Source organism: Anopheles moucheti, chromosome 3, assembly GCF_943734755.1.
Source record: "Anopheles moucheti chromosome 3, idAnoMoucSN_F20_07, whole genome shotgun sequence".
NCBI classification, from domain to species: domain Eukaryota; kingdom Metazoa; phylum Arthropoda; class Insecta; order Diptera; family Culicidae; genus Anopheles; species Anopheles moucheti.
The window spans coordinates 74451466-74477568 of record NC_069141.1 but is presented as its reverse complement, the minus strand read 5'-3'; the positions used below and the strand labels follow the sequence as shown (position 1 = coordinate 74477568).

The 26103-nt window shown below is 44.5% G+C and overlaps 3 protein-coding genes across 5 annotated transcripts; all 3 read left to right on the top strand.

The window, feature by feature from the left end:
* The first annotated feature begins 8305 nt into the window (after positions 1–8305).
* Positions 8306–9021, top strand: LOC128304382 (bifunctional endo-1,4-beta-xylanase XylA-like). Of its 2 annotated transcripts, none has more exons than XM_053041564.1 (2): positions 8306–8627; positions 8730–9021. In XM_053041564.1, exons 1-2 carry the CDS (start codon positions 8387–8389, stop codon positions 8879–8881), a joined length of 393 nt encoding a protein of 130 aa, XP_052897524.1. In that variant the 5' UTR covers positions 8306–8386; the 3' UTR covers positions 8882–9021. The 2 variants fall into 2 exon arrangements, with proteins under 2 accessions (XP_052897524.1, XP_052897523.1); XM_053041563.1 differs by having other exon boundaries at positions 8306–8654.
* A 2729-nt stretch (positions 9022–11750) lies between these two features.
* Positions 11751–15265, top strand: LOC128302255 (ribonucleoside-diphosphate reductase subunit M2). 2 transcript variants are annotated; one of them, XM_053039037.1, is made up of 5 exons: positions 11751–11982; positions 13076–13348; positions 13455–13735; positions 13817–14264; positions 14335–15265. In XM_053039037.1, exons 1-5 carry the CDS (start codon positions 11932–11934, stop codon positions 14485–14487), a joined length of 1206 nt encoding a protein of 401 aa, XP_052894997.1. In that variant the 5' UTR covers positions 11751–11931; the 3' UTR covers positions 14488–15265. The 2 variants fall into 2 exon arrangements, with proteins under 2 accessions (XP_052894997.1, XP_052894998.1); XM_053039038.1 differs by lacking the exon at positions 11751–11982 and adding an exon at positions 12906–13007.
* Positions 15266–19576: 4311 nt separating this feature from the next.
* Positions 19577–24637, top strand: LOC128301256 (protein ABHD1). The gene is made up of 5 exons (XM_053037638.1): positions 19577–19633; positions 22138–22318; positions 22400–22991; positions 23545–23681; positions 23767–24637. The coding sequence occupies exons 2-5, from the start codon at positions 22214–22216 to the stop codon at positions 24229–24231; spliced, it is 1299 nt and encodes a 432-aa protein (XP_052893598.1). The 5' UTR covers positions 19577–19633; positions 22138–22213; the 3' UTR covers positions 24232–24637.
* The last annotated feature ends 1466 nt before the right edge of the window (positions 24638–26103 follow it).

Genomic DNA, 26103 nt, shown 5'->3' with positions numbered 1-26103 from the left:
TGTGAATTTTTTGTTTGAATTATTCGTTCGCCCTTTTTTCCGTTTTGCTCTAAACCTAGCAAGCGTGTGACACATCTTCGGTGTCGCTGCATTGCGATCATCTCTCGCGCAATGTTCACGTACTGCTGCCCGAATATCGTGCATGCCTGCAATGGAGAAATGGAATGAGTAACGATGACCACACACATGCACACGGAAGATGCGATTTAAGAATAACAAATTCAGATTCTACTTCAATACGCCGCTTCGGTTTGCCTTAGTGGTTGCGCCAATCGGTCTTCGCTCCGTCTGCCAGTGGAGAAATATCGACGAATTATTCACAAAACCGGATGTTGCGATGATATCATCACCCGGGACCGACGAGAGCAGCACACACACACCATAGGCGAGACCATAGGCTATTCCGCCGTACCAGCACACATCGCCACTGTTCCTTCCAAGTTCATCTCGAGAAAATGCCATCGACATCGAAGGAAAGCATTGCATTGGGGACAGGTTCGTTTGCAGCGCAGCGGCACTGCGGTATGACTGCGGCCTTAGAAGCAAAACCGCGTTGCATCGAAAAGCGACCTGAAAAATCGATCAAAGCGAAAGTGGTCGATGTCGGTCGATGGACCAGCCGGATCCATACCAATTTCACCGGCACCGGAGCAACTTCATCTGCATCTTTGCACACACACTCACACACACACTGCCGGCCGGCATGCCGTTATCGGATCGTCGGACCGCCCGACATTGCCACCATCCCGACCAGCGCGCCAGGGTGTGTTTCGGGTTTCCCGTTCCGCGGAAACGCACACACTGCTCCCATTTCCTACAAATGCAATCAATACGCGAAACGGAACCGGCGGAGCCCAAAATGTGGCCCCCGCACGGTGGCCCACCCCAATAACAAGGCGTTGAAACATTGGCTTGCTTTGTTTAATATTCGATACGCCCCTTGTATCGGGGGGGAAGATGGGTAATCGTAACACGCACTCGGATCACCAGCGGTCCAGTGTGTGGCACAGTAACGTACTTTCGCGTCTTGTGCCGCCTTCTTCCATCTGAAGATGATGATCGTGTGCGCTTCTTTTGTGGCAGGTTCCGTGCCGCTCGCACAACATGCCGGAGACGTACGCTACACACAAAAGCGCTGGCTCGCGCGCTGACTGGTATTTGGCACATTTCTGCTACAGAGGAGGAAAGTTGTGTGGTGTGTATGTGCAATAATGTTTTATTTGAAGGCAAAATCAGCTCCGTTGATTGTGCGTGGTTTTTTTCTTTGCACCGATGATGCACTTGTCTTTATTGCATGTTAGTTATCAAATATGGGTCCTCCCGAACCATGCGCTTGTTCCGTACGTGATGGTGAGATGGATTGAAATTCCAATTCTTTGTTTTTCTTTCCCAATTCCCTACTCGCACGGTCCGTCTGATGTCATACAAGTGACAATTTGTGAGTCATGAAGTAAATAAACAAAAAAGGCATTTTGAGCATTCTTGCGATAGGAAAATTAGCTCCCATTTAGAATTCGATCCAACCGATACTCTGATACACCTTGAGAACGAATCCTCGGAGTCCAGTGCGAATTCCTCATCAAAAATCAAACCACGAGAGTTATATCCCAAAGAAAAAACGGAAATACTCTATTCTATACTCTACTCTATATAAATATAATATTTTAATCTACTCCACTTCTTCGGCTACAGAAGACGATGAGATAAGATTTTTAATCTAGATATGTTTTGTTTAGATTTATGTCTAAAAATATTAGGTATTTTAGATTCCTTGACAAAATCTTGACAGATCCAGGTCTTTAAAAAATCCCCAACTATTTTTTTGTTTTTTATTCCAATTGCAGCTTTCAATCGTTATCAATTGGGATTCTGAAGTTTCTGGACATTAGCGTTCTATCTCAATCCCCAATGGACTCGAGACTCCAGACTATCCTACTGTAGAATTCTAGAATTCCTATATAGAATGCTAGAATTCGATTGCCCAACACTATATCATTGTCCAAGAAGACACACCCACCGCATGAGTCCCACTGACATCTAATCTGATCTCAATATGCTTATCACACTCCCTTACAAAGTTGTTTGTCAGTGTAAAGTAGAGAGTATACAATACTTTCCTCTATTTGCGTCCTCTTATCTTGTTTAGTTTTCCAACATCCAACAAACAAAATCTTGTGAGAACTGGATCCAGATCACCAGATTCCAGAATCCGACAAAACTTGATCCTAAAGGATTCGTATTCTTCTTCAATTCGGACTTCTTCTCTTCTTCTTCTTCTTCTTCTTCTTCTTCTTCTTCATTATCGACAAAATAACCTCAAGAGGGATGTGTCGGTTCTGGCTTTCTTCGACTTTATTTACCCGCAGTCGGATAGTCAAAAGTCCTGCGTACGGTAGATTGGTGAGGATGAGATTTTGAACCGGTCCCCTTGTGTGAAGACCGGCCTCGCTACCAATACACTACCGGACCCAACCCATGAATGCTCGGACTAGAAACTCAAAACGATCCAAGCTTTAAAATTGATTCCTTCTATCTGACTCCCATTGCTCAACACTACAGCATTCCTCTAATCAGATCGCAGTAGGCAATAGTTTTTTTATGCTGACGTTTGTCACACTGCGGTACAAAGCTGATTGTTGGTGAGATCTTTTTCTTTTGGCAGAATGTGGGAAAGCTAGTGAAATCTAATGGTAGTTCGTTTGCTGTTCGTTTTTTTGGTGGCCTGCCTTCACATTATGTTTCGTACCGTTTGGCCTATATTGGCCGATGGTCACAGCTCTCATCTACGAAGGACTCACACAACACGTCGTCAAGAAAGGGGGAGGATGATTCTATGCAAAAACTTTCTCCAAAAAAAAAAACGCACATTGAAGCAGCCATAGTAAATCGAGAGACGCGCTTTGGAAGAATTCTTAAAGCGAATCATTCAGACGAAATATTGGTGAGTAAGTGAAACGCAGAAAAAAAGCTTTCGCAACCATCAAACATTAAACAATTGAAGTAAAGACACTTTCAACATAGAGAATCAGGACAACGCCGGATGGATGAGTCGACCGTACAGGGGGGTTTGTTGGTTGACCCAATTTGCTACATAAACACATACACACCCGGCCGTGGAATACTCGCGGTCACTGCTGGTCAAAGCACATGAGGTCTCTCTGGTCGCAAGGGAACGGAAAACGAGCCAAGCAAAAAAAAAACCCGCTTAATAAAAACATTATCTTGCACACGTTCCGACCACAACGCGATGTGTCATTTCGTGGCAAATGCGGTAAAACAGACGGGGTTCGACTAGACGCAGCAAAACACGTCCCTCCCCCGTTTTTGGCCGAGGAAAACCTCGAGAAACCATCATTAGTTAAGTAGTTTTCCACGGGGTTTGGGTGCGTGCGACAAAACCGGGCCTGGCTGGCGATCAATGCGCTTCGACGACGGGCCAACAATCTCCCGACGCGCGCCCAAAGCAACCGGGCAACATTCGCTCCGCCGTCAAACCGAATTCGCGCGCCTGGCACACCACTCACTTGCGTTCAGCAGCACAGACCTTGGGTCATATATTTTCAGCACGTCGTCGGTAGTCTCGGGCGGCAAAAATTCACTCTCGTCGCGGCCACGACCAGCGACAACTGGTCTGCGCTGTTAATGATACTTGGTTTTGGGGGCGAAGAGATCGAAACGAAGAGAATGAAAAAAACCCGAAACTTCCATCCACATCCGCCCACTCAACACACGCACACACCAGATCGCCACTAAAATCACTCCAGCTTCGTTGTTGACCAATGAATCTTATGATGATCTTTTTTTTTATTGTTGTTTCAGTACCACTCGATTTCGTTTCATTTCTGCATCTGTTTGGACTACCAAAAATACACGACTGGTGGATGGCGATCATTCCATCTTTCCACAGCCGCGTCAGCGTCGGCGATCGCAATCTAGATCTGGGCACTGCTTAAATAGACACACGCACCAAACGGGAACCGTCGCCCTTTTGCAGAACCGGAACATTCGCACATAACCTAACATAAAAACGAGCTCTCCTAATTACCGCGAATGGCAGGGCGATCCTGCAAGCTTGGGCGTTGGATGGTTACGTGATCCTCCTTTCGGTTTGCAAAGGGGGACGACGTTCGGCAAAATATTCACACGTAGCGAAGATTTTCAATCACATTGCACTGGCTTTTTATCGTCGCTCGGGCAACGGGCGGCGGCTGTGTGTGTCTTCGCGTTCGAGTCTTGGGCGAACAGCACCACGATATGCCCCGTCCAAGATTTTGCCGACCCAACACACTTCCCACACGCACACGGGGGGGCACCGAACTCGAATGTGGCCAGCCAGCCACAGGGACGGCTAGGCTACCGCACGATGATCAAGACGAGTTTCTCACGGCCACAGTTCGACGGTCGAAACAGCAAACACACAAGACACTGAAGCAAAAAAAAAAGGGCGCACCATCAACTCACTCACCACCCCGAGCAGTCACCGGACCGTCCGTTTAATGCCCTACGGATATTCTTAACAGGGCGTAACAGGGCAGATTGTGGGGTTCGAAACAACACGAAAAACGCACCGATAAGCGCGAACGGTTGTCGCTCGCACGGCCGGAACACACTGAGGGGTTTCTACCACACTTGTTTATCACAAATCATGCACCAGCTCTCTTTTTGGGGTGAGGTTCGAAAATACTACACGCATCTGCAGTACACGTTGCCCAGACCCGGCGGAGTACCCGTACGTACGCTTACCTAAACACCACCGTTCGCGAATGCAAATGCACGGCCGGCCAAAAATTTCGCAGCGAGACTCGAAAACTGGATATATATAATTTTTAATGTATCGCGATCAACCCAAAAAAGGCAATTCTTCAAGTGCAGTGGTTGGCAACTAGCCGATAGTTCGATCGTCTAGCATCGCTAGCACAATATTATCCGCTAAAAACACGACACAACAATTATAAAGCATTCTTCTGTAAAAATATCTATCGTGAATCATTTACCCGAAAGTAATTATACACTTAACCTAGTTAAATATCATAAATTTTGAAAAAAACACCAAGTTCTTCACTGTTTGGTATTGATTACCACTGCAACGGTGGCACGAAAATGACAGCATCATGCGTGCGTTTATAATAGTAGAGCTGAGGCGTTCGTTGGTTTGTCTGTTCTCCATTAATTGATCATTATTTTTATCATTTATCTGTAATAATTAATTATTTTTATATGGAAAATGGTTTATAAAACACCATTCAATTAAAAATAACAAAAAATACTACAATATTTGAAGGTGAAACTGCATTTCTGGGTTTCAATTTGAAAACATGATCGGGAGCTGTTGTAAGCCACTGAACTGTAATTGTGCATGTTTAAATTTCGCTCAGAAAACCAGTTTTCAAATAATATGATGATCATCCTTTTTAGCGTTGTAATAACATATCCAGAAAGATCTTTGAACGGTTGACAATTGAAAGGACTTTTACTACAGGGTGCAATTCTTCCAAGGTGCAATTCTAAATATAAAAATAATTTTTGAAATGATGGTAATGATTTCTTGAAAATTCCTAATGCAATACAATTTACTTACATGGTTTGTTAATAAAAACTTTCAGGAAATTGCATTGAATGGCCAACGGGCCAACGAGCTAGAACCGGTCCCCGTAAACATTCTTCTGCTTTCTTTAAGTGGGTCACTGCCATCAATGCCTGACAAGCTCGAAACTCCGGAGACATATTCAAGGGTGCGTCCAATCTTCTATTGTTCAACCCAAACCATAAATGTGGTGCAGGTTATTCTAGTCTTGGCAATCAACTGTTTGCTCCTCACAGATCTCGAAACTATTCGATTAATTCTTTCGTTTTGAGGATTGACCTGAAGTTCGGAGGTGTAGCTCGGTTATTCGCAACTGAGCGCTATTGGGAGGTATAACGAATCCACAATTCTGAATTAAAAAAAAATCATTGGGATCTTCAGTAGTTCGATCTTTAGCTTTAGATTCTGTTGCACTTCAAGGTGAAATCTGCTGTGGAGCGGCCAACACAAGACTTCTAATTTCTCAGACCCTAGCAGCAGATCAAGTTTCTTGGAGCAATAAGCGACGGCTTGGAAGTTATTGCAGATTCTTCAAATGTTATTGGTGCTCGTGACCTCTTGATGATCGATGCCCTCTCCCGTAGTCACTTAGTTTGGGTAGTGCACGATTCACCTCTGTCCGGCTTTTTTTCAGTTAGGAGAAGATTTTACTGATACCAAATCAGCAATATCTGACAAGTAGGAAGTCTCTCATCACGTAAAACTTCTTCGCTCTAGTGTGATGCATGCAAATCGAGAATAGCTTTCAGTCTAATGTCATTCAGTTAACGTTTCCTCCCCCGTCAGTAGTACGCTAGAATTCTAGTTATATCTTAAAACTCTAAACTTATGCTCATCTTTCAGAATTCCCAAAAGAGAGATACTCAAAGCACTTTACTTAAGCACTTAGCGCCAGCTAGTCGAATACAAATGTCAGTTAATGTAAATCATCCACACCTTATCGATGCACATTACAAAGCACATCAGAAGCGACTATTAGTTTCATCACTCAGTAAGATAAGAAAAAACCTTTTCCCAACACACGCTACCAAATTTATCAATACTCCTTAATCCCTTAGATACACCGTACGCGAATACTGTGCACCTGTGCCAAACCTTGGGCAGGAAGGGCACGGCCCTGTTCTTTAGGTTGTGGCCGATTGTTTAATCGCCATCACCTTGCCCGGCTTCCAATTAATTACCACCTCGCCAAGCCATAACAGCGATTAGCGAAAATGCCAAAGATGGCTCATATTTTGTTAGATATTATTTTTTATTACCTGCTCGCCCTCCTCCCGAAGGTGGGTGTGCATCGTTTATGCTAATCAAACGATTATTATTTGTGTGCCCGGTGCATATGTGTTGTCGCCGGAAAGGTGTTGCTATGAAATTTGCTACAATCCACACAACAAACGATATTTCATTTCAAACCTTCGAACCGCAGGTGAGCTGGTACCAGTAAAAGTGCATGTGCTAATTAAAGATCACCGATCAGGATCACATTGCAACGGCTTTTGCGTGAAGGCATATGCACAAAAATACACACCTACCACACATACGCGGATGCGCTTCTTCCAGCAACTGTAGATCGCTACTGCTGCCTAAAGATCGTGGGCGATCGTGGGGCGGTAAAAAATGTGCTCCAACACGCACCGGCTAGATCGGTTTGACATTTGATGTAGTTAGACAAATTACGTGACCGTTTACATTTTAATCAAACTGTTATAATGAATCGAAGAGGTTACTGACTTTACATGACCGTATACTATGTACCGCGTAGTACACTATGTACGCCTTCGAAAAGCAATAGAAATGAAGTATTAAATTAGCTTTATAAACATCCGTTCCCGCTCAATTGTAATAATTTAAACCACTCGCTAAAACATTGGAACAATTTAAATGCGAGCCACTAGCTAATAACATCCTCAAACAGAACCCGCTAAGGGCACGGTATCATCATCAATCATTTCCACTCGCTCGCTCGCGATCGCGACCGATCATAGCGCGCGCTATACATTGTGCGGTGTGGCGCATCATCCGCACGCCCTTCCGGAGGCGTATGCACCACGATGGGTAGCATAATCGATATTGCTATCGTTAGTGAAAACCACCCCGCACACCGTGGTGGCTGATAATGTGCAGCAGGGCTAATTATTTGGTGAACTATTAATCGAACAAACATTATACCGCCCGACTGCTGCGTTCGGGATGATGAATGGACCACGATCGTTCCGTTGCGGTGTGCGCGAAAAGTCATTCCCGCTCCTGGGGCTTACATGCCAACCTCCCCCCCCCCCCCCCCCCCCCCCCTGGGTAATGTAAATAAAGCAAAGCATTAGTTTAAATTATCGCCACAGTTAACATTGAGCGTTATGGCGTTGGTCTTTGAGGTGTTCCGAGACCCGCCGGATCACTGGAAAACGGTGGGGAAACTCACTGTGCGATTCGACGATCCGAGGCTTCACTTTAACCTTTCCCGCGAGGCTTGTTTTATCGCGAACCGAAGTAGTTTGCAAGCTGCGACGGTGCGATCGGTTGGTCACCTGCGAGTATTAGAATAAAGTTCTCCTCCTTCGCGGTGGCATTGAATATTTCACTCATCCAATCGCCTGGAGGAAGCATCATGTCGATCGCGAGCCGTTGTGTGCGAAGTGCATCCCTACTTACGAACTAGCAGAGACATACACATCCAACTATATAAAGCTTACCAATTAGCGTAATTTTCATTCAGTGTTGCAACAAACAGTTCCGCAGTAACAAGTGCTCCCAACGAGTCTATTGAAGCCACCGAAATCAGCAATCAACAAACACCCAGCCAGCAGAATGTTCAAGTTTGTGCTGTTCAGTGCCTGTTTGGTGGCTGCCGTCTGTGCCGCACCGGCCGATAACAAACCGGGCCAGCAGGGCCGCACCGATGGGCTGGACCAGGCTGAGTCGGCCTGGAACAACCCCAACGCCTGGAACGCGCAGAACACCTGGGGCCGGGATCCGGCCGCCTGGAACCATCCGTCGGCCACCAACACGTGGAACCACCCGAACGCCTGGAACCGTGGCTACAACAACCGTAATGACATGACCGCTGCACGATCAGGTTCCTATGCGCACGGTGGATGATGTCTTTTTTTTGTTTGCTTTCCTTGGGGGTGTATCAACATTTTTCTTCCAGGTTACGATCCCGCCAACCGTTGGGGCGCCGGTGCTGATCAGTGGAACCGCTACGGGGCCGGTGCTGGCTGGAACAGCTGGGCTGGACGTGGTGCGGGTGCTGGATGGCCGGCCGGTGCCGGAGCTGGTGCCAACCGCTGGAATGCCTGGTAAAGTGGATTTTTGAACCGGAAAATCGGCGGTGGCAGAAGCTAGCGATCAGACACGATGAGCCAGTTTTGTGTGAGCGGGCCATACTTCTTTATACTCCCCTCGTATTCACGTGTAAAATAAAGTTTTCTAAGTGCACCATGTACAGTGACGTTTTCACTATTGTTTGTTGAAACTGCATCCAAACGGACCGCGGCCAATTAGCACGGGAACACGAAATAACTACTGCGTAAGCGCCTAAATGTATGCATAACTGTAGGCGCCTAAATGTATGCAATGGTAGCATTCGAGTTTTAAAATGAATGTCGGATGTTATTGTATGTTTAACGTGTTTGGAATCTTAAAAGAAATATCGTCCTTGCTTTTGCTAATTACGACAGTAAAAATAATGTAAAGTTGTAACATTTCAGTAGAAATGCTGTATCTGTTATTTTGTTGAAATGTTAACAAAAATGATTAGATCGGTTTAAATTATTATAATTATTTTTGTTCCACGCTGTTCAGCTTATAATAGCAGTATTATATTGGCCGGTCCTTTAGTGCATTGTTAGTGGCGGTGGTCCTCACACGACACGATCCTCACGATCCATGACCTCGTTACATCCAAAAAGAAGTATTAAATTACAGACGTTGCATTTTCTCGGGTTATAGCGGTCCGCTATAATAGCGTATCTCGGGGACTGTCTGTACTAGAAAAAGCAATGCGGGGCGATTGGAAGGATCGATCAAAGCAAGATTTTTCGGATGTAGTTTTTTAGGGCGCAATGCAGTTATGGTTTCGGTGCCTTAATGCACTGTTTCAATTTAAATTCAATTAAAACACAATTAAAGGAGAAGTAATGTATAATACCTCCGGGGTTCTTTTAGATAAAGTAATACTATTCAGACACAACACTTCGTAGATTAAACATCACATCATTATTTTACATTCGAACTGGCGTTACAATTTCCATCTTCTCCGCGTTAATGTCGGAATCCATGACCATGGCCTCCACTACCATGACCATGCGTTTTGTGGAATGCTCCACCGGAGGAATGAGATCCAACATTGTGGCCAGGCACAATATGTGCTTGTGACACGTGTTTCACTGCATGTGAGGAAGCGTGTGCCGGTGCATGTGCAACTGCATGCGTCTTTCCAGAATACTTTGGCGGACCGTAGGGAGCAGCACTAACGGCAGCACACAGCACAATACACAACGCTGCTAGCTGTAACGCAAAACAGAAAGAAATTGTTAAACAATATTTCATTCAACAACAATCAAACTTTTTAACAAACAATTTTGTCACTACGATTAGTGCTAAAGAAGCTTTAGCACACAAGCTAATGTTACTGATTTTCATTAGGATTCTTTCTACCAATCACAACTTCACCAAAAAACTCGACATTTCGAAAAATAAATTTAAAATTGCACTTTCTTACCAAAACAAATTTCATTTTCGTGGAGTTTCTTTAAGATTTTGTTGCTCTCTTTGTAAGCTTTACTTTTGCAAATGGAGCACCTGCTAACCCGTAAACCGAAGTGATGGAAAGTGTAAATAATACTGAAACCGCCCCACCGTATCTGTCCGTTTTTATATTACCCGGCACTGGCATGTTTTGGGAAATGCCAAGAATAATAATATCTTGTTTCTACTGAAGCGATCGTAACTAACAAGATAAACGAAGTAATTATATCGAAGCGCGAAGTGTGTATGCCGGTCGAAACATAAAACTGGCCAGGACCGGCTTAAGAAGAACGTAAAGCAAGGAACGATGAAAATCGGAAAAGATGACGAACACGACGCAGATCGTACGCATCTTCCAGCATTACAGCAGAAGGAAGCAGCACATTCGAGTGAACGTTAGAACAGTCGGGGAAGTTTATACAAAACACGAACAGAAAAATGCCTCCGGCCACGAATGAGCTGGTTTGCGTCGACAACTTGCATTCCGCAGACTGCCTAAAGCTCGGCTCCGTGCGAGTTCAAAAGCTTGTTGGCTGCTGTTGGGCTTAACATGATGCATTCATTGAAAGATAACAGAACCGAACCGAACCGCTTGTGATAATTCTATCAGTGGTGGTCCAAAATTTGCTATTCTTGTGCAGGAGAATGCGTAAACGAAACAAGTTTAACCGGTTTTGTTGTAGTGGGTTTTTTGAAACCATCCATCCGAGGCAGACGAGCCTCTTTCTTGTATTTGACGTATCGTAATCTCGCTGATTTTTTTGCGTTGATATGCTCTGGTTTGTGATTAGGCAATTGTGGTTTGGTACCAGTTTGAAGATACAGGTAGCATGTATATATTTATTGTTATTTCCTATACGACTTGTACAGCATGTCTTATAACCTCTGATTCCAATAAGATTTTTCATTAGCTCTTGTGAGACTCATGCAAAAGAATATATCTCAAGGGTTTGGTTTTAGTATGTTCATATCCTTGCATCGCACCGGTGGAGTATTTGGTCCCACAAGACAGAGCCGATATCAAATCCAATCCCAGCTTTGTTTTACGACCGATACGGCTTGCACGAAGATTCGAAAAAAACTTAAACGCACATTTGCAGCAAGAAGATTTCGTTTAAAAATAAGAATATATAGATTTAATAAACAGTTTCAACATAGTTTAGATGTTAATTAACTTACACATGAAGAAAAATACGATTCAACGATTTCCTTTCGAAACTTTTTCAAATTTTGTCCCATATCCTAGCGTTTCTCCGTTTTCCCACTAGAGGGCAACGCTTGCATTTCGCATCCATCACTATAGACTGTGAACAGACATACACCCTTCAACGCACAAAGCATTGAACAAAGCATTATAAACAGAATGCAAAATTAGGGAAAACGCTATGGAAAAATTTGGCGCCATCTTCACCGGGCAGTGGGTTCGATGTGTAGCGTTTCATTCAATCTTATTCATACTTCGACGAACAACGGATGCGAATAGTTGCGATCTCGCTAAAACAAAGGAGTGCAGTACCAAAAGTGCAGTCTGGTGTGAACTGAATTTTTGTATATCCTGTATACTGTGTTATTTTTTACTTCTGTGAAAACTTACTTGTGAAAAGATGGTTCTGGAGAAGGAAAACCTAGCCGAAGCCATGGAGGGTATCATCAAGGTAAGAGTAGCGTGCGTGTGGGCTTGCCCAGTCTGCATGTGCATATTGTGAAATAGCTTCCAAAAATCGCTTTATATATTTTTCGTATTATAATTGTGAAATAACAATCACGCGCTACCCAAGTACAACATAAAAGACGGTTCGCGATTTTTCTCATCTACGGTCGTACGTAGGGTTTGGTTTTGGTTGGCCATCCCTTTTATTATAGGCTACAGCAACAGTGCAGGCCATACATACCCGTTCTCACTGCGGGGGTAGATTTGCAGGGCTTTGTGAAAATAAATGACACCTCAAATGGCGCGCATTTGCTACAATTTATCTGACAACTACATTTCCCTCCAAATGCGTGCATCGCTGCGTCGGAAGATAGCTGTGAGTCGCGCCAATTTTTCCACGGTGAGCGGCAAACGTATTCGTACAAGAAAATACACGTACCTAACGGTGGCGTCGTTTACATCGTGGGCATGCTTGTAACATGTGTCCGAGAAAACCCTCGTGCAAAGGGATTTAATTAGAGGAAAGGAAATTATGAAGAAAATCTTCATTTGCAGTTCGTACACCCTTTTTTTTACAATTTATTATTTTTTTATGCATCCGAATAATTCCATAGCATAGGAAGAAACGTGTTCGCCCTTCCTAAACACGCGAAAATGATGCTGAACCGCTTCTTTGGGGAACAAGTGAGCAACATTTGTTTACCTCGCGTAATCAGCTGATTTATCCCTTTTCGACGGAACAGCCTACCTGGACCAGCGTTTTAATGTGTTTTTTTTTAATTCGAACGCGGTCCTCTGCGATGTTTGTGTAGCAAAAGGGAAACGAGAAAGGGATCTGACTGACACGAACTGTCAAACATGCGCATTACGTACGACTTTGCATTAGTTTGTGCTGCGAAACGATGCGAAATGTAAATAAGAGTAAAACAATGTTCCAATACGGCCAGTGTAGGGTTTGGCCCGAAGGGTTGCGCTAAAAAAGGGCAATTAAATAATTCAGTCCCTTTTCTGCTACATTCTTGTTCCTAAGTCAGCTCTAGTTATAATTGTGTTGCTTAGCACCGATTGTATGTATGTTGTGCTCTACTCAATTGCAGAACACTCGCAAAGTGCTTACGGAAAGTGGAGCTAACGTAACCCCGACCAAGGCGACACCAAGCACCATCACGACCGCGATGGAGGAAGACAAGGAAACAATGGACGGCAATACTGTCGATCCGAAAGAACTAGCCAAAAGCGAACTGTCCGAGGTCCATCTGCAGGAATCGGCTCCGTTCGATCCATCGATCGAACCACTGCTGAAGGATAACCCTCGTCGGTTTGTGATCTTCCCCATTCAGTATCCGGACATTTGGCAGATGTACAAGAAGGTATGAAGCATATTGCCGTACAGCATTTACGCAACCGGGCAAGTGCACCCGAGAGAAATATTAGAGACCTAATCGTAACGATCCCCATCGTCCCTCACATTTACAGGCTGAAGCTTCCTTTTGGACCGTGGAAGAGGTGGATCTGTCCAAGGACATGAAAGACTGGGAATCGTTGAAACCGAATGAACGTCACTTTATCTCGCACGTGCTTGCCTTCTTTGCCGCATCCGATGGCATCGTTAACGAAAACCTGGTGGAACGTTTCAGCCAGGAGGTACAGGTTACGGAAGCGCGCTGTTTTTACGGGTTTCAAATAGCGATGGAGAATGTGCACAGCGAGATGTACTCACTGCTAATCGACACGTACATTCGCGACCCAAAGCAAAGGTATGTGTGCGTGTGTGAATGATGTCAGTAGACAATAAAATAATATTCTTTTATTTTTACCTTCCCTTCCCCGGTTTTCAGAGATTTCCTGTTCAATGCCATTGAAACGCTGCCGTGCGTGAAGAAGAAGGCTGACTGGGCACTGAACTGGATCTCGAGCAAGAAGGCAAACTTTGGCGAACGTGTCGTTGCGTTTGCTGCCGTTGAAGGTATCTTCTTCAGCGGTAGCTTTGCCTCCATTTTCTGGCTGAAGAAGCGTGGACTGATGCCGGGACTGACGTTTTCGAACGAGCTTATCTCGCGCGATGAAGGCCTGCACTGCGATTTTGCCTGCCTGATGTTCAAGTATCTGGTACAGAAACCTTCCAAGGAGCGCGTGACGGACATCATCCGTGATGCGGTTGTGATTGAGCAAGAATTTTTGACGAAGGCACTACCGGTCGATATGCTCGGTATGAACTGTGATCTGATGTCACAGTACATCGAGTTCGTGGCCGATCGATTGCTGCTGGAGTTGGGCTGTGACAAGGTATGGAAATATGATGCCGCGTCTTGTGCGAGTGGTGGCGGTAGTTAATGCCTTTCATTTCCATTTCCAGATCTACCACACCAAAAATCCGTTCAGCTTCATGGAGTTCATCTCGCTCGAGGGCAAGACAAACTTCTTCGAGAAGAAGGTGGGCGAATACCAAAAGTGGGGTGTGATGGCAAACCGTCTTGACAACGTGTTCACGCTCGATGCAGACTTTTGAGAGCGCGAGCGCACCAAAAGAAAAAGGAATCGTTAGATAATTTCGTGATCAGAGGCTGACGCATCCGGTATGCGTGTGTACTTCTATGATAAGCAGCGCGGCATTCGTAAGATTTGGCTGGAGAGGAGTTAGTGCAGTTCAGCCCCCAATTTCCCAACCCATCGATCCTTCGCGAAGAAACCTATAATTTCTATTAATCAAACCTTTTGTTCAGCAAACACTTGACAACACTTTACATCGAGATTCTCATCAAGTCAGCATAGGTATGGTAGGCCAAAGTAGTAGACACGAGAATATTGTATGTTTTTACGCTTTTTATTTTATGCAATACTGTAAAACTACTTCCCTCACAACTGTATTCGGTAACTGTCTGTTTGTCAGCCAGAGTCAGAGTTATTCCTCTCTTTCCACAATTTCGTACATTAATTTTACCCATTTAAATATCGAGGCAGGAAACGTGTGAAAATTTGCGATAAAGAAACTAGTTTTGACGCGAGTTGCACTGACGGACGAATCACAACTTGAGCAGGGAAATGTGTGTGGCTACACGGTTTTCTTTTTCGACTTACTATCACCCAACTTCGCCGAATGGTTGGTTCGACACACGGCCTGCATTGTCGTGGAAGGCGGCATTGCCCAGGTGCTATGAAGTTTGGGATACAATTAAATTGTAGTTATATCATTAATATTATATAATCAGACGTATACACATCGTTCAATGGAATGGAACATCTGTTTTGATGAATCTGCCTACGAATAAAGCTTTTATAAATATATATTCAACTAAAAAAGTACTTTGTTTGTATAATGTATAATATTGAAGCCGTTCCGAATTTAAGCTGTCTTGGGTCATAAGTTAACACCGAAAACAAAATCGATGATACGATGCATATTGCAATCCAGACGTAGGTTTGAACTATCGAAGCTGGGATCTCATATGCAAAAGGACATTGGAGGACTCGCTTAAACGATAAGCTCCACGATTTAAACGCTGAACGCATAATGGTGTCAACCTCATGCCATTAAAATGACACCGAACAACCCAAGCCTGGCCTTTTGAAGTCTTTTCTGGCCGACTATATGCACAGTGCGGAGTCACATATCGAGATGTGATACTTGATACTTTGAGGAATTTTTAATAAACTCTTTAGAAAATATTAGTAAAATGACTATACCGCCATCCAACAATTAATATTGTCGAAACTCCTTTTCCTGCTATTGGAATATTTATGTACTGAGTAAATGAGTTGAATATACATTAAATAAAACAAGGCTCCAATGGACCATAGTGAAACATTTTTCTTTTACTCCCAAAGCGCTCTCTTCCGCAACCCTCCAGTTCTTGTAGCCTGTGTTTTCCCTCTTTGGAAGTTGGTCACATAACATATGAACAGAAATTCATTAAAACACCACGTGTTTTTCCATTCATGAAAAATCTCTCTTTCTCGCTGTTGTTGTGTGTGTCGGTTTGGGAAAAACAGTTTTCCCTTGGGAAGCGGCACACACTCAGTAGAGTGTAGTATAGAGAGAGAGAGAGGACCTTCTTTAGTTGGTGGAAATCTACAAAACGGGCAAAACCATTTTCCTCTCGCACACAGAAAGGAAAATTAATGCTCTCCGTTACTTGCCAGCGTTGAGGTGTGTATACTCTAATGTAAGAGTGCTTACATAGGCACGGTTGGCGCATGAATTTTCCGACCCTGTACGTTGCGCGCTCGATCAGCAATGCGGCAGCCGGAATTTTCGGGTGATGTGTGTCCACCATCCGGACACGGATACACACACACACACACACGCCTGCAGGTGTGAGCGGGAAAGTACCAGCGAGTGAGCGAGTCGGTGCCACATACCGCCGGTACGGTGAAATAGCCGCCGGTTTGGGGTGCAGCAGTGGTTCTTCGTCCTGGTACCATCCAGTCTAGCGCCGCGTGCTCAGCTGCTCACCAGAACCAATAGTACCGGGGGGTATCCTGGAACCTGGATCTTGGGTGTTTATCCTCAAAAGAAAAAGGAACCACCTCCTCCCCCTCATCTCCCTGTGCGTGAAGGGATTGTATTGTGTGTCGGTGGGGTTTTTAGACGAATGGTTCCATCAAACAACCAACCTCGTATCCGGTTCCAGTGCGCCGGTAACGTGTCACCCCGTGGGCGACGGAACCACAACGGGTTAATGACCGGGTAGAGGTCCAGAGGTGTGCAGAGAGTGATTGCTAGAGTGTGTGTGTGTTTTTTGTGGTTAGTTCTCGTCAGTTGTTTCACGTGTGACGCCACGCTGTTACATTGGGGGCTTTTATCCGCATTGAAGTCCCGGGACCAAATTGCAATGGAAGCTGTTTTGTGAGTTTGTATGTGTGTGTGTGTGTCGAATTGTGAGGACATCGTTCGGTTATGTCCCTGGGTTGGTGTTTGATTGATTTGGTTTAATGTGCAGATCTTGTGAAGTTTAAAAAAAAGGAGTGCATGCCCCCCCCCGGTGTGTCTGCCGTGGATGGATTTCAACCGATCGCACTCTGATAGAGTACAGGTATGGAAAAACTGGTGCATATGATGGAAAAGGTCAACACACATATGCGGGGCATTTTGGTTTGCAATATGGATTTTCCCAAACAAGGCATAAACGAAGTTAAATGTACCATTCCTTATTGGCGCATTGGCAAACAAGGGCCAAGACAAACACGAAAGCGAAAAGCAAGAATGCAACCTATTTACTGCAGCACCAGCAGCAGCAGCACACAGATGCACAGAGAAGATACCCTCCAGTAACAAATAGGCCGGAAGAGCGAAACCATGCGCCATCCTCTCCCCTGCCGTGGCAGGACTACAGTTGGCCCTCACCAGGTCTGTAGTGACATAAATGCACATAAGGCAAGGGAACTTTCATATTCTATTGTCCATTCTTAAAAGGACACTTTACACGATATGAAAACCTTGGCTTGGGGGGCTGGCAGTCACAATGCACAAAACAACTATTTGTTGTTCTGCACCGTATCGTGACACACACGAACACGTGGTTGGGCTGCAGTTTTGGCACGTTTTGTATTTGCGCATAAGTGTGTTCGCGCGTGTGTGTGTGGGTGAGAAGTATTTGTTTGTTTGCTTTTTTTGTCAACACTTTTAAGTAAAGTTTGTGCATTTCTTTGTACAATCAGTTAAGTAAGTGTGTTCTATCACTGTCTGATAGTTAAACGAGGACGTAACCTAGTGAAAGTAACAACAAAATATGATGATGCTTCATTCAGCACATCGGATGAGAGGGGAGGAATGTTTCTTATCAAGTCCGATTTGCCAATGCGGATGTCTGGGGCACTGCCATGTTTGGGTTAAGTAAACAAACTGGCCGTTATTCCGTTACCTCGCGCAGAGTGTTTGATCTGTGTGTGCAGCCAGTAAACAGTGGCAATTGCAATCGTAAGCCAAATTTATGCTACCCGAAACCGAAGCTCATCCTACAAACTCGTTGGACGTATTCGTCTGTCTGTTGAAGGTTTTCCTTATATAAACAGCGTCACGGGCAAAAGGGTGAGAAGTTTAAATTGCTCCTCCAGCTTAAAAGATCCCCTCGGGTGCCTCGGGAGTTTTCCATACGATGTTATTTCTTTTTTTATTATTGTTTGTACATATCCGTAGGGTAGCAAAATGGAAACAATTGAGCCTGAAGTGCCCGGATAGTGTCTTTCAATTATTAATTTTTCACTTGCGTACTACCGGAAGGAGGAAAAGGTATTCTTTAGCAGGTGGAGAGAGAGAGTCTTTAGTTTGGTTTAAATTGTTTTTAGTGGATTGTTAGTATACAGTGCTTTAAAGGTACAAAATGAAGAAGTCCCGACTTCCGGAGAAAGGTTAGGAATAAGTTGCATAACATGGCTACCTCACAAGATGCCCGATGAATCTAATGCCTTAGGCTTGAGAGTCTCAGAGGTTTATTTTTATGCTGGAACTTTGAGTGTCGTAACAAGTTCTAGCTTTAACAGTCGCGATATGTAGTATTTCTTAATGTAGCATATCAAAGCATATTAAACTTGTAGAGCCATTCTATTCAAATCCATATATTCATATAAAGAATAAATGTTTGAAGCCTACGGACACAACAAATAACTTCTAATGGATGTTCCGACGATCTCTTCGAGGTATAGTTTCCTGGAGTTTGTGAACCGAGAGTCCTGCAATGGATAAATAAGATCAAAGGTTGTAGTGCTAGATGTCTACGATGATCTCACTCGATATATCTGATAAGGCAAGGTTCCTGAACTCACGATACTTAGAATTCCGGACATTTGAGGATCACGACCCTTAAGACTCGGATAATAGAGGGAATCAGAGTTTTACTACTATCGCAAATCTGTTTCTCTCGTGCAGCAACTTTCCTTTGAAAAGAATTCTAAAATCTTCAGATATAAGGGTCATAATGTGCGTAGGCTACCCTAGAGGCTACTACTAGACTCATTGAAGATCCTTTCGACATTGGAGCAATGAAAGGATCCTTAATGGATTTATATCGTCATCAGACACGCATCAACTAACCAATTCATCTACTTAATTTGAATAATCAGATATGAACATTACAGGTTATGTTATGAGTAACCACGCAAAATGTAGTCTTCTGATCTCCAATCGAACCGAGCATAATAAACACACCAAACTTTGCACCCAAAGTCCACCTAGTAGCTCATATCCTTTAGTAATTGTTGCTACCGGAACGGTTTTTCACGAAACCCACACATAATCCCTGCCACGAGATAATCTCAAGCGGGTAAAGCTAAATCCCTCTGAGTGCTGGCCACAAAAAAAAAACCCTCAACACGCACTACATACCCCCGGGTTAAAGCAAGTGCGATCCTCTTTCATGAGGTGATAAGTAGCGGCATAAGCCGGACGCACACGAAACCATCCCTTGGCCGCCACATACAGCCGCCCGCTGTGGCCGTGTTCGCGTTCCTCTGCGCATACCGCACACACGTGGAACGCATTACGTCACCGTTGTACGCAAGTGTGCGTTGCGCCGGGTGTTAAGTATCGCGAACGCGACGCATCCACCGTCAGTCTGGTGCGCGAATCCGTCAGCTAAGGTCATCCCCCGGTGTGAGCGTGGAACGGTGCGCGCGCGCGCACGCTTGCAAATTCGTCGGGCCAAACAAACCAGCAGTCGGTGAGTGATCTCATACTTCAGTCATCTCGCACAGTCGCAAAAGTTAAGTGGGACGAAAACAGGGTCCATTCGCTGTGCCTCAGACATTGATGACCGCGGTCACATTTGCGGAAGTACACCATCAGACATTGAGTGAAACAATACAGTCAGGGATCGTGATAATGGGCGAATGATGAATGCGTTTAACTTTGAGCCCGTTGGAGATGTATGGCGCGACCTTATCAGTGACGACAATACCCGATAACAGTGTAATCTCTACCGTGTTCGTATTTTGGAAACAACACACCCTCTCTGAGGGTGGTAAAGAGCTACAGCAGAGGGTGTATTTGGATTTGGAAACCTTCGAATGCGGTACGCATACACAGTGAGGTGAAAAAAAAACGAAACGCCGCAAATGAGTGATCGTAAAGATCGGGCCCCGTCGTCTAGAGCTTTCGATCGCGTGCGTATTACACACCGCGCGCATATTGTACCGGGTGTTTGTATGCGTGCGACCACCAAACCTTAAAACGTGATTGTCGCGTGCATTTTTCACCCTTTTATTTTACCCCCACTGCTCAGAAAAGCATAGTGCATGCAGCACACTCAAACGCCGGGATAAATACAGGATGTCATGAAATGTTGATAACTTTTGCTTCCAAATGGTTTTGTATGATGTACAAACTGAGACTAAACGTTATTTAGGACAATTTTGAATTCGTCCATCTTTACATTAAAATCCTCCCCCCAAATAATTAAAATTACTGCAGTATTGTAGGAAATATTATCGTTCAATCTACTCCCTTTCATTTGCTCAATTTTACGGTCATGGCAACTGTGATGATTTATTTTGCCGGAAGTACGGGGTTGTACAATCTCATTTTTCGCCTTTCGAAAGGTATAAGCGTCTACTTTAATTAAAAAAATACTGCGATTATCGATATCCGTTTAATAAAAAGAAATCACTTTTATTACGGTCTGCGTCCACTGTGCAAAAGCGTGCGGGGTTTCTATTGCGAACGAGTGAGTGTGTGTGGCGCGCTTGTATTTATAGGATAATCACGAGGGTTTAAATAAATTGTTCTCGCTGTACCACAGCCGGTGGAGGGCAAAGATCGTTGGCTGCTGCAAAACAAACAACGCCTAGTAGCTAATAGGACACGGTGCGTCAACATGTGCTGCATGGGTAGAGCGCAACATAAAAGGTTCACAATTCGTTACCGGATCGTTCACCATCGCAATCGATCGAAACCCGCTAATTCGTGATAATTTCCCACGGCTTTGATTTTTATTACCAACTGAAGCTAAAAAATTGAGCAACACAAAAAAAGCTCCCCATTTTATGCTTTTCCGACACGGCGAGTTCTTAACCCAAACCCCCACCCCCCCCATTTGCTTCAGTGGCTCGTCCACTGACCTTTACGTATCGATTTTCCCCTAGTGCGGCTTTTCGCATGTGGCCTTTTGTCCTACCATCACAACACAGCAAATGGCCTTATCGTGCGGTCAGTATCAGGACGGGACTAATGATGCATTAGGCAAACGAGGGCCAAACACCCAAGGTATGGGGGGATTTTATTTCAACCACCCACGCACAGGGTCATAAACAAAACAAAAAACAGAAATGGTGAAAGACGACCAAACAAAACCGTATGGAAATTCGGACCTGATCACGCGTGTGTGTTCCCGTTTTTCCCCCTCCAAACCGTGCCGTTTGATTTGATTTGTTTTCCCCGGGGGCATTAGTGGTGAACAGAGAGTTTTCCCGCGTTCTTTAATTTTCCCTTTCATTAACACGCACGCACGTTCTTAAGGCGGCGGGAGGCGCGCAACAATTGACATTTGTACAGCATGTCGTGGAAAACTCCTCCATATTTTAGCAGCATGTGTTTCATGCCCTCGACATGTTGCTTTTGTCGATGGTTTTACCCCTTCGCAAGCCATTAAATGATACAATCGTATTTAATCGATTACATTTAAACGACGCTTTAAGGCCAGCGCTGATGTAGTACCAGCCAGGTGCTTTCGGTGGTTCCGTGTGGTACGAAGCCGCCTCGAGCTGTCTGTACGTTGCGTTTCTGGTGCCGCTTGCCAAACGGTTGCAGTCGGTGCATGCAACACAACAAGCGTGTGTACTAAATGCAGAACATTGAACTGCCAAAGCTCTGTTACAGACTCGTCGAGAACTTCGCTTGTGCGAGAGGTTGTTGCGATGACCTCCATATTGGAACAACACGAGTGGCTTTCGTAGGGTAGTAGGGGTACGTGTGTGTGCGGAGTTGGAAAATGATTGGTTTTTCCACACATTTCTGAAGTCTTAGCGGTGTTGGGATATACTGCATGATTTGGGCAGTTGAAGTCGTATCGATGTTTAGTTCAGACATCTTATCTCTCAATTCTAAGTACAAAGTTACTGAGGAGTCCAACATTCCAAAAAGGAACTCAAAGGTTTACTGAGAATTTAATCGCACAACTGTCTTACCTATTTAACTCATCCGTTTTTTTTTTTGCATGCTCTCTTCCAGAAAACATTACATCATAGCTAGAACTAAGGAACCAAACATCAGTAACTTTCCGCATAGTTAAAACCTAGTCCTGAAAATGCTGTCCTACTTGTACACTTACCTGACCAACCTGCCCCGGTGGCATCTGGTAGCAATAGTTCTAGTAGGCTATCTCATCTACTACCTGATGGAAGTGGTCAAGGTACTAATGGGTTGGACATCTTCTCGTCCGAATCTGTTCTAACTGTCTTATTCTCTCCCTCGAATTCCCTGTTCCTTCCAGCGCCCTATTCTTGCCGTCTCGAATGGACCGTTCAAGAAGTACCTCCGCAAACACATCCCAACGCTGGAGAACAAATTTTGGCCCACGTTCTGGTGCGTGGAAAGTCGTGCACAAACCGTGTTTGCCAGTATCATCCGGTCGAACATTATGCCGCTGGTCGAGTATAGGCGCGAGGTGCTAACGCTGAAGGACGGTGGCCAGGTGGCGCTTGACTGGCTGGAGACGGGCTGTGATCCGGAGGCACCGATCATCATCATACTGCCCGGGCTGACGGGTGAATCGCAAGCCGAGTACATCAAGTGCCTGGTGACGGCCGCCAACCGCATCGGCATCCGGACGGTAGTGTTCACCAACCGTGGGCTCGGCGGTGTCGCACTGAAGACGCCCCGCCTCTACTGTGCGTCCAACTGTGAGGATCTGGCCGAGGTGGTGAAGTACGTGAAGCAGACGCACCCGCACGTACGGATCGGTGCGACCGGTATCTCGATGGGTGGTTTAATTCTCGGCAACTATCTGGCCCGCCACAGCGACGAAGCGAAATCGATCCTGACCGCGGCCACAATTATCTCCGTACCGTGGGACGTACACAAGGGTAAGTGCCAGCTGGGTTTGTGCTGTGCGGGAGAGCAGTTTATCAATAATTTCCGATCGCTTTGCGGTACGTTTACGTTCGCCCTGGTGACATGTTAATGGTAATGAAGCAATGGATAGTTTGTATACGTATCGATCGTCACACATCACGGGTCCAAAAAACCTTGTCGAGTGAAACTTGTTGATGTTGCCATTTGTACAATGAAGGTAACGAACATCCGGAAAAGACAACGCAGAGACAACGCTAAAAAGCTAAATATTTTTAGGTATGATTATATTTCAACCAAGCGTTAATCTCAAGAGCAGCTGAGGCTTAGGCTTATCAGTTGCCAAATATTGCGTTTGTTCGGCAAACAAAGCAGCAACAGCATGTGTGATGTATCCCTCATGTACAGGGCTTAGACAAGGCGACGAAGGGAATGTTAGCTTTGATTTTCTAGAACATTAATTTTTGTGTCTTCTAGAGGATTTATTTCTAAAGTAACATTTATAGAACTCTTCGTTCTTAATGGGTTCCAATGGGGTCTTATCGTTTTACGTTTGTTCTTTCACAGGTTGTGCCAGCATTGAGCAGCCCATACTGAACAATCTGCTCGGTAGGCATCTAGCCTCGAGCCTGTGCCGAACGGTGAGCAAGTATGATATACTGCGAGGCGAAGAGTTCGACTGGGACATGAACCAGGTGCTACAGGTAGGTTGTATCTTATCGCTTCCCCATTAGAATGGGACGATTTTTTTTCCGATTCATTATTAATCGTTCGATTAATCACTTCCAGAGCAAAACCATCAAACAGTTTGACTCAGCGTTCACGTCGAAACATTTCGGCTACAAGGATGTGGACAGCTACTACACGGACGCGACGCTGCACAACAAACTACACCAGATTAAAGTGCCTTTGCTGTGTCTCAGTGCGGCGGACGATCCGTTCCAGCCGCTCGAAGCGATCCCGGTAAAGGCGGCCGCCAATTCGTCCCACGTCGCCATCCTGATAACGGCGCGCGGTGGCCATATTGGATTCCTGGAGGGTTGGTGGCCCGCCAACAAGGATCAGTACATGGGTCGGCTGTTTAGTCAATACTTTTCCGCTGCCCTGTTCGATCCGGACAATGAGTTTTACCGCACCGCCCAGCTAATGATGGAGCACAACCTGACCACGTCCACGTCGGTGCCGGGAACGCCGACAAACAAACCGGCTATGGCTGCTGCCAGTGCCATACGGAAAAAGTCCATCCCGTTTTAATGGAGGTTGTCTGTACGGTGGGTTGAGTTGTGAGTTCGGTACGATATGGGACACAATTCCAACCACGCCTAGAATGCCTTCATCGCTTGCTTGCTATGCGCGGCATGAATTTCTGGTGTGGTGTAGTGATAGGTGCGAAATAGTAGGCAGCTTAATCTTCGCTTAGTCGACCACCGTGTCGCATGCGTGATCCTGTTACTAAGCGAAAGTAAGCAACGAATGCACCAGGGCAACAGCAGAGATCATGAATCATGCAGGGTGCGTAGTAGAATATTCTTTCCTCTAACCAATCAATTATTACGTCCAGCCAGCGTTTGCGCCTTTTAAAAGCCCACGTAAAGCTTGACGCAGATTGCAATCGATTGCAAGGTGGTTGGGGTAGGTTGTTGCAAAAAAAAAATACAAATGCATGTGATAAAGATGATAAGGCTCTACCGCATAACAATAAAATAACATGTCAGCTGTTTGAAAGTCTTTTGCCCTCGTTAGCACCTTTTTCCAAATAGATGCTAGAAAAAAAAAGAGCCATTAAAGCGAAGCTGTATGAAGCACTCCACTTAGGATGAGAGAATAATCAATTTAATGTTATATCAGTATAGGTAGAAACAAAACAAGCAAATTTGTAACATTTTTCTCAGGATTAACATTTGAACCAAAAAAAACAAAAATAGACCATAGAAACATACAGACGATAACTTAAAGACACAATAGAGCCTGGACGTTGAGCTAACGTTTTGGCTGGCTATTAATATCGACAACGAATTGTTACCACACATTTGCTTTTGCTGGTGACGCACAAACCGTAAGCTTATGCTCGTTTCGTTCCGACAATTGTTGAGTTGATTTTAAGTTGAATAAGTTTACAATGATACAGTTTATAGTTCACCGAACAGTTCCTTTTATTTTCGGTGGAGCTTTTAGCAAACCAAACAACAACAAAAAAATACATTCGTAGCATGAAGTAGTAGTGTCTTATAAATTAGCTAAGCTGCCTAGAGTAATACTGTTGCGAGAAAAGACTTATTTAAATAAAATATTTGGTTTTGAGCGGCAAAAAAGGTTGGACCAAAACCAAGACTTTCTAGAAGAGAGCGCGGTTCGTCACTTGTTATTATATATTAGAGGAAAAATCAACGGTTGTAGTTGCTACAAATATATTTGGTTTCTGTTCGAAGGATCATCAGTTATATTGCGCGGTTGATGCGTTTAGGGAAAGGAGCAATAAAATCGTTAAAGTTGCTAACTACACCAGTGTTGTTTTGTGTCGCGGCGATGGTGAAAGTATGTCTAGGAAGACTAATCTAGTAATAGAAGGTTGTTGAGAATGAATTGTTCTATAGTTTAAATGATCCTTAGGTAAATGATAGCGTAAGAGTGACATACATTCAAACGATAATAAGTAGAAACCAAAAACAGAAAAGAAACGAACAGAAAGACAAGCAATCTAACTAACAAACATTAATAAATGCTAAGATTACATACAGTGCAGTCGAAACAAGGTTCGCAGTTAGGTAGCTCAACACGAAACAAACCCTACTTGGAAATGTTATACCACAACACTTGTTTACATATCCTTGCAACGTAATCTTTAACCATACAAAACGGAAGTTGTTCGCGTGCCGGCTTTGCTATAGCGAGCGGGAAATTTTAGTTTGGATCGCGTTTTGCCTAGCGAGTACCAGATTTGAAGCGAATAAGAGGTCCTGAATGAGAGCTTGTATGTTTGGTCGAGTATTGGGATGGAATAAAACAAACTACAAAATGGCTCTGTTTTACATCACACTATTTACTGGATTTGGGTTTAGAAATTACTTATTGAATGCAACTTTGCCCAACGGACATGCACGCACATTGCTCGTTCTGAATAGTTTA

Excerpts from the sequence above, each read along its gene's own strand:
- LOC128304382 (XM_053041563.1), top strand. The coding sequence starts at position 8,387 with ATGTTCAAGTTTGTGCTGTTCAGTGCCTGTTTGGTGGCTGCCGTCTGT. Across the intron at positions 8,655-8,729 it reads CATGACCGCTGCACGATCAG|GTTACGATCCCGCCAACCGT; the intron begins GTTCCTATGCGC and ends TTTTTCTTCCAG.
- LOC128302255 (XM_053039037.1), top strand. The coding sequence starts at position 11,932 with ATGGTTCTGGAGAAGGAAAACCTAGCCGAAGCCATGGAGGGTATCATC. Across the intron at positions 11,983-13,075 it reads CCATGGAGGGTATCATCAAG|AACACTCGCAAAGTGCTTAC; the intron begins GTAAGAGTAGCG and ends ACTCAATTGCAG. Across the intron at positions 13,736-13,816 it reads ATTCGCGACCCAAAGCAAAG|AGATTTCCTGTTCAATGCCA; the intron begins GTATGTGTGCGT and ends CCCGGTTTTCAG.
- LOC128301256 (XM_053037638.1), top strand. The coding sequence starts at position 22,214 with ATGCTGTCCTACTTGTACACTTACCTGACCAACCTGCCCCGGTGGCAT. Across the intron at positions 22,992-23,544 it reads ACCGTGGGACGTACACAAGG|GTTGTGCCAGCATTGAGCAG; the intron begins GTAAGTGCCAGC and ends GTTCTTTCACAG. Across the intron at positions 23,682-23,766 it reads ACATGAACCAGGTGCTACAG|AGCAAAACCATCAAACAGTT; the intron begins GTAGGTTGTATC and ends AATCACTTCCAG.